The 6,541-nt window shown below is 49.2% G+C and overlaps 1 protein-coding gene across 1 annotated transcript; it reads right to left on the reverse strand.

Annotated features, from left to right (window-relative positions):
• Window positions 1-913: 913 nt before the first annotated feature.
• On the reverse strand, window positions 914-5,480 carry LOC8042694. Its single transcript, XM_029975521.4, has 3 exons — window positions 5,288-5,480; window positions 4,934-5,041; window positions 914-2,567 (listed from the first exon to the last, which is right to left on the reverse strand). The coding sequence occupies exons 1-3, from the start codon at window positions 5,478-5,480 to the stop codon at window positions 1,450-1,452; spliced, it is 1,419 nt and encodes a 472-aa protein (XP_029831381.2). The 3' UTR covers window positions 914-1,449.
• Between the last annotated feature and the right edge of the window lie 1,061 nt (window positions 5,481-6,541).

Consider the following 6,541-nt stretch of genomic DNA (forward strand, 5'->3'; position numbering starts at 1 on the left):
TGAAGCATGTTTGTCTCACACATGTGTAAGCAACGAACATTTCTAAACACTTTGTATGACCATGTAACAGGACCGCCAAACAAGGAAGATGCACTCCTGAAACAGTGTGCAACACCTAACGTCCGATCGTGAAACCATTAAACGGACGTGAAACCATTAAAAAAATGGAGCACTTCTTTTTTTTTTTAAGTTACTAATTTACGTTGTGTGCAATCGCATCAAGGATGCCTATACGCAATCGTAGCACTGCACAACGCTTCGTTTGCTCGTGGCTCCAGAAGGGCATATGGGCCAGGCATCTCTCAGACATGATCAGATGAAATTAGCGCAAACGACAAGAGAAGAGAAAGGTAAGACAGGACAGGACAGAGCGCTACTCACAACTGACGTTTTAATAGAAAAGACAAGAAGGAAGTGAAGCATTTTTAAAAAATAAAAGGAAGAGGAAAACCCAACGAAAATACGTTTGCGCTGATTTTATCTGATCATGTCTAACCAACTAGCCCAACAGATGATATTGATCTCTCAGACAGACGCCTCACCTCCTTCGTTTGCTGTGTATTTATTCTCGTTGTATTTATTTATTTTTTTGAAAGAAAAGGAAAAGGGGGGGGGGGGGGGGGGTAGAGAGGAGACGCAGGCTTACCATTTTCTCCACTTTCTTCAATTCTCTATTTCAGTTTGCAAGTTATGAAGCATTTTCAAAGGCGTACAGCAGGCGCCTATGGCGGACTGATGCCCCACCTGTAATATAACTCAGCTGTTTGGTGATGAGAGTAAACCTTTTCATGTCACTTAGCGCTCAGCGTCAACATTTCGGTATCCTAATGTCGGAAATGCGTCGCAAATTGTCTATTTCACGCCAATATGCCTGAACGGCTTGTTCTCTTGCAGTATCTTGGCAATCACAGCCGCCATAACATTCACCTACTGAAGCAGTTCACAAGTAATTTTATGTCACTTCGTTTTTTGCTGTAGCTAGCTACAATTGCAAAGAGCATTCTGTAACTCAATTTGTAACTTAATTGCATGTCAGCTCAAGTATACAGTATACTAACCCAATAACTTTTGCAGTAGCTACCCTTACAACTGCGTACAGAATGCCCTCAAACCTTATATATAGGGAAAAATCCGGCAGCACTGCTGAAGCGCGCACATCACACTTCTGGTTCTTATTAACGACTTCAAGAGATTCGATCTTAGTATAGATAGAAATAACTATCAAACTGCATCGTGCACGAACTCTCAAACTGCATCGTGCATGAACTCTCAAACTTCATTGTGCAAGCTGCATCGCGCAAACGGTACCGTGCATAAAGGCCGCAAATTCGCCAAAAGTTTTTTCGTACACCCACGCCTAATTTGTTCCCTACGTGTGCGTCGATACGAATTGTGTCATCAGTGCGTTTTTGGTCATACGCCACTGGTAGGTACCGAGTGAAACATGTTTCACCACAGCTTTCTTCGGACCGACTGCTGAGGAGCGACGCTGACGCACTGAAGGTTTCGAAGCATCTCATCCAACTCGTGATATTCTTTCGCTCTCGCGGCGACAGAGCGCGAAGAAGTACCCCGCGTCTCGCACCGATCGACATGCTGCTGGCTACAGCGTTCAGCTGCCTGCGCTATCACATCCTCCAGAAGACAGCAGTCTTCGAACCACACTCGCCGCACACTCCCCTTAGACGGACGGGGGTCCCAACCAGACGCTTCCATCTCCATGTCCGAGCCGCTGCCGACAGTGCTGCTCAGCACGGACGAATCACCAACCGAATAAGACAGGTCCGTCTCTCCGAGGCCGTTGGTGGAATCGTTGGATGACGCCGACCTCGAGATTATGGTCGTTCCCAACTCAGAGGGTGTTCTGTAACCCGGCTGGTTCTCGTAGATGGGCGTCATGGGACTGCCCTGCTGCCATCTCCGACCGGCGTTCACCAACCGTCTCGTCTCCTCAACGGCCGGGAGTTGGGACAGCACAGGCAGATTGGCGACGCGGGCCGCTTGGTAACTACTCTTCGGCGCTGGGAGCCTGTCCTCGGAGCTGGTCGACTCGGACGTGGAGGACAGGTCAGACGTGCTTCCGGCGCTGCTCGATGCCACAGCGTCCTGGACCACTTTCCACCAGTCGGACCGGGCGTTGACGTTTAGCGGGAGGCCCGACCTCGAGCTGCTGTACGACTCGAGCCCCAGATGGCGGACGGCGTAGACGGACAGATAACCGGACATCCGGTGCGACCGAAAACGCTGCACGAAGTCCAGCAGTCCCACGGCGTTGTCCGCGCTGACGGACCGACACTCGACGAGCATGACGTACGAGAAGGTGGCGAAGTCTGCCGAGGGACAGGTGCGCCTGAACAGCGAGAACCGGTGGAGCCCGAACTCCTGGTTGAGGTTGATGTAGAGGCTCCGGGCGCCGGTCCAGTCCTTCCAGTTGTCCTCCATGACGTCGCGGAAGGTGCCGTCCAGCACCTTGAAGCCGGCCAGTATGTAGGCCGTGCTCCGCTCGTTGGGCCGCGTGTAGTGCTTCTGGTCGTAGAGCACATGCTGCCGGATCTCCTCGTAGATACCTGCGTGCACGGTGAACCAGTGTCATGTAACGCTTGACGTCACGGGGAGGGTTCGTGTTGCGGTGTCGTCATTTGACTGAGGACGTGGACGCGTGATGTTCTTAGACACCCGTTCGAGGAGAAATGCTGACGTGATTCACCTCGATGCTGTACTATATTCGAACGAAAGCCAAAGCATCAAGCATGAGCGCGCTGCAACGATGCGTGCACTTGACGAGCGGCGTGCAAAGCAGACCCGCTCAAACTGTCGTGCTCGCAATGGTGGCTTCTCTGAGGCGGCAAGTTATTCAGGGACTGGCTAACCCCGTTACGATAATTTATGCTTGGCATATACGGACATATACAAATTCGTCGCATGTTTAGAAATATTAAAGAGGTAATAGCAAATATTCTACGAAGGACCGAAATGGCTCAAATCCAGTCGAAAAAATCATAACTTTTTTTAAAATATGGAATAAATCAATTTTTTTTTATTTATATCAAACTTACATTATGTAAATCACTTCATCTGAAAGAGAGTGACTCTCTATCACCACGCCTGTAATAATATATTTCCTGCTTGATCACTTTTTGCGTAAAATAGAAAAATAATGCCCATGGGACGCAAACACTGATAGGCAAACGCTAAATATATATATATATATTTTTATATAAATCATCTTGATATTTATTCTTCACCTAGAGTAACTAAATAAAGCTACGCTTTCAGAGTACCGCATTCCTTCTCTTTGGCATTTTGCCGACAATACAGTCGCTCTATTCAACAATATTTTGGTTCGCTGCGGCATCATTGGACAGCGGCAGTCACGTGAGTCGCTGTCATCATCATCGCGTTTTTTCAACACCACCATCTTGGGTCCAGCGATCCGCTGCGCGCGCACGCTGAAGTCCGTCGCTCAGCATGCATTTTTTCCTTCTTACTTTGAGATGCGAACAACACGACCTTGATTCGCTGCCACAGCTGCGGCTACGGCAGCTGGCGCCGGCGACGGCTACAGCTCGGCTTGGCTCAGCCACAGTCAATCCTCTATCTGCACGTGGACCCAAGATGGCGGCGCCTGACGCGCTTCAGACGCGTAGTTTGGGAGTTTCGGTACTCTGAAAGCGTAACTTTATGTAGTGACTCTATCTTCCTCTGCTCACAACACGGGGTTCGAAGCATACTCCGAAGTAGAAGCGAAACCACCCGATATGTTGTGACAACCTTCAGCGGGCGTCCGTGCACCCGTGCACCTTGAGCGCAGACTAAAGCTGTTAATATGCACTCTTTACTGCTTCTGAAGTGGCGAACAGTGCAGAAAGTCGCGATTTGGATACATAACTGGAAATGAACTTAACATGCTCCAACTAACTAACATATCTGATTTAACCGCAAACATTTACGCTTACAACCTGCGGCATGACTATCCGTGGACTGTTCATGAAAGTCGAACTGTGGCATTCGTCTAGAATCCCCAGCTTCTTACGAGATGATATTCACATGAAACACGTGACTCTCAAATCAACAAGGAGTGTTTTCACACCATTGCTTGGATGGATGGATGGATGCTAACGAGTGGAGCTTTTATAACTGGTGGTAGCTTGCGCCACCTAGCCTAGAAGCCAAAAGTATGATTTATTTCCTCCCCATCAATTCATTTCCCTTTTGTCTTTTTGTTAGTATCACCAGCAGTGTACAATAGACACTTCCGGCCAGATTGTTCTGTTTTGTTTTTTATATCTTTATGAGGCACGCGTTAGTTATATTTTCGATGTTGTAGCTCGCTTGGCAAAGAAGGCGGGAGAGCAGACCTTATCAAGCAAACAACTGTTGGCTTTTTGTCCGTCTCCTCGGCACCTGTACTTGTACAGGTGCAAATAAACAGATTGAATGATATCATCCCGCTGCGTCGTGGCTTGTTTTAACATTTTTGGAGCATGGAAAACCGTTCCCTGCGATTTCACAAAAAAGCTTCAGATATTACTATACTCCCTTTTCACTTCAAAAACCACAATAAAAAAAAAGTTCGGTTTTTTTTCCGGTGCATTATTAATTTCTCCTTTTATGTGGAGAATACGGATATGTGTGGGTGAATTTTAGGTTATAGAGAGCCGTCTACATCTTATCAAGATGTAGACGGTTCAGACGCCAAAAACATCTCTTCTTCCTTCGACAACCAAATCTTGAAGAATTACTTCGCGCGGCGTATGAATAATGTGTAAAACTTCCTTTTTTTTTTTTCTTGAGGTGAAAACGAGTATAGCAACCGTGATTTAAAGCACCAAGCTGGGTGACTAAGTATCGCTACTCTGAGGCGTAGCATCATTGGGTGACTCTAGGCACCCCGTGTTTGCGGGGGCCGTCAAGCACTGCACTGCGGCCTCACCCTGCTGGAGTGCAAAGTGGTCGCCGAAGTAGTCCTGGCCCAGAAGCTGGTCGTCCAGAGGAGCGAAGGGCCCGGGCAGCTCGAGCAGGTGCACCACGGGGTACATGACTGCGCGAGACACTTCCGGTCAGAACGGGCTCGCGACAAGCGGGGCAACAAGGCCGCGATGCTAGAACCTTCTACGTCATCCACAGGAGGCCACGGCACCGGGCACAGTTTGGCCCCGAGTGCTGCGTCAGCACGCGGCTGGCGTTCGTGCTCGCTCGGTGAGGGCACGAGTCGAACGCCGTCGCAGTAGTCGGGGCCAATCCGCACAGCAGTCTACGGTGGGTGACGTCCCTTCTGCAGGCCTACCTCCCTTCTCCATGGTTTGCAGGAGCTCTCCGTTGGAAGCGAAGCGGGCGTCGTCGAGCAGCGCGGCGCTCAGCGAGCGCTTCTGCTCGCTGTACGGCACCTTCGGGGTCCTGGCGTGGCTGAGCAGGGACACGACGGCACTGCTCCGGCTCTCGGGCGACGGGGAACCCAGCCGCAGACAGACCCCGGACATGGTCCTGCACCGAGCACGGACAAGAGGCGAGCGGGTGTCACCTCCAGGACATGTCCTTCCGAGCGACCTCCAACACCGCCTAACACACATCCAACCCCATCCTCCCACCTCCACTCTTCTCCATATATATATATATATATATATATATATATATATATAATTAAAAACACAAATAGCGGACATGAATCTGTGCCTGTGGTACCCGGCTGAGACCTGTAAAGGGGTACGGAACATTTGTCAGCTGTTTACGTTCACTTTTTGTCCTCTGACACCCCACACGAAATGGCTAGTGAAATGCGGATACAAAATACAAGTACAAATTAAGTGGCTCTAAAGGCGCCGAAGCGGTCCGCGACGAATGAGCGGCGAATCCGCTGCCATGCCTGACTTGATCCTTTCAAGGCCGCCCGCCCATCCATCATGGCGACCGTCTCGGCTTGATCGTATAGCTTGGTGCCGAGCCAAGTCTGTCGTACGCACTTAATTTCCTTCCGGAACGAAACAGCAGCTACGAGCTTGTGAATGACGCAGAAGCGTGCGCGGTCCAGGCGAAGCTTCGTTTTTATTTATTTACTTATCTTCTTTTTTTTTTTTTTTTTTTTTTTTTTGCGGCGGAGATGGTGATACCTTTGCCAATCCTCAAAGAGGCGCCGGCCAATATTCGCCGGGGGCAGTGAAGCTGTAACGCGTATGTCTCCGCAACAAATAAAACTGCAACACTTAAAAAAAAAAAAAAAAAAAAAAAAAAAAAAGAAAACGCCGAAAAACATAACAAGCGACGGTGCGATTCTCGCCACACCTTTTGTGTGTACAGTTTTCGCTACAATCAGTGACAGGGAACACAAGTTATAGCAATTATTTTGTCCACGATTTTGCGCTTCGTGAGGACATTCTTCGGCAGCTAGGTTGTACATTTACATATACATCTTAAAAGGTCGTGACATATGGGCGTCTAATTGGTGGAGGCAATTGCCTCCACCAGCCAGACGCGAATGGACTGGACTCGCTGCCATAGGTTAGGCCACCCGTGCCGAATGGTAGCCATGGTCAGACACTAACAG

Source organism: Ixodes scapularis, unplaced genomic scaffold (genome assembly GCF_016920785.2).
Source record: "Ixodes scapularis isolate PalLabHiFi unplaced genomic scaffold, ASM1692078v2 PGA_scaffold4__175_contigs__length_147842914, whole genome shotgun sequence".
Lineage (NCBI taxonomy): Eukaryota > Metazoa > Arthropoda > Arachnida > Ixodida > Ixodidae > Ixodes > Ixodes scapularis.

Excerpts from the sequence above, each read along its gene's own strand:
- LOC8042694 (XM_029975521.4), bottom strand. The coding sequence starts at position 5,480 with ATGTCCGGGGTCTGTCTGCGGCTGGGTTCCCCGTCGCCCGAGAGCCGG. Across the intron at positions 5,042-5,287 it reads GCAAACCATGGAGAAGGGAG|TCATGTACCCCGTGGTGCAC; the intron begins GTAGGCCTGCAG and ends TGTCTCGCGCAG. Across the intron at positions 2,568-4,933 it reads CCACTTTGCACTCCAGCAGG|GTATCTACGAGGAGATCCGG; the intron begins GTGAGGCCGCAG and ends CCGTGCACGCAG.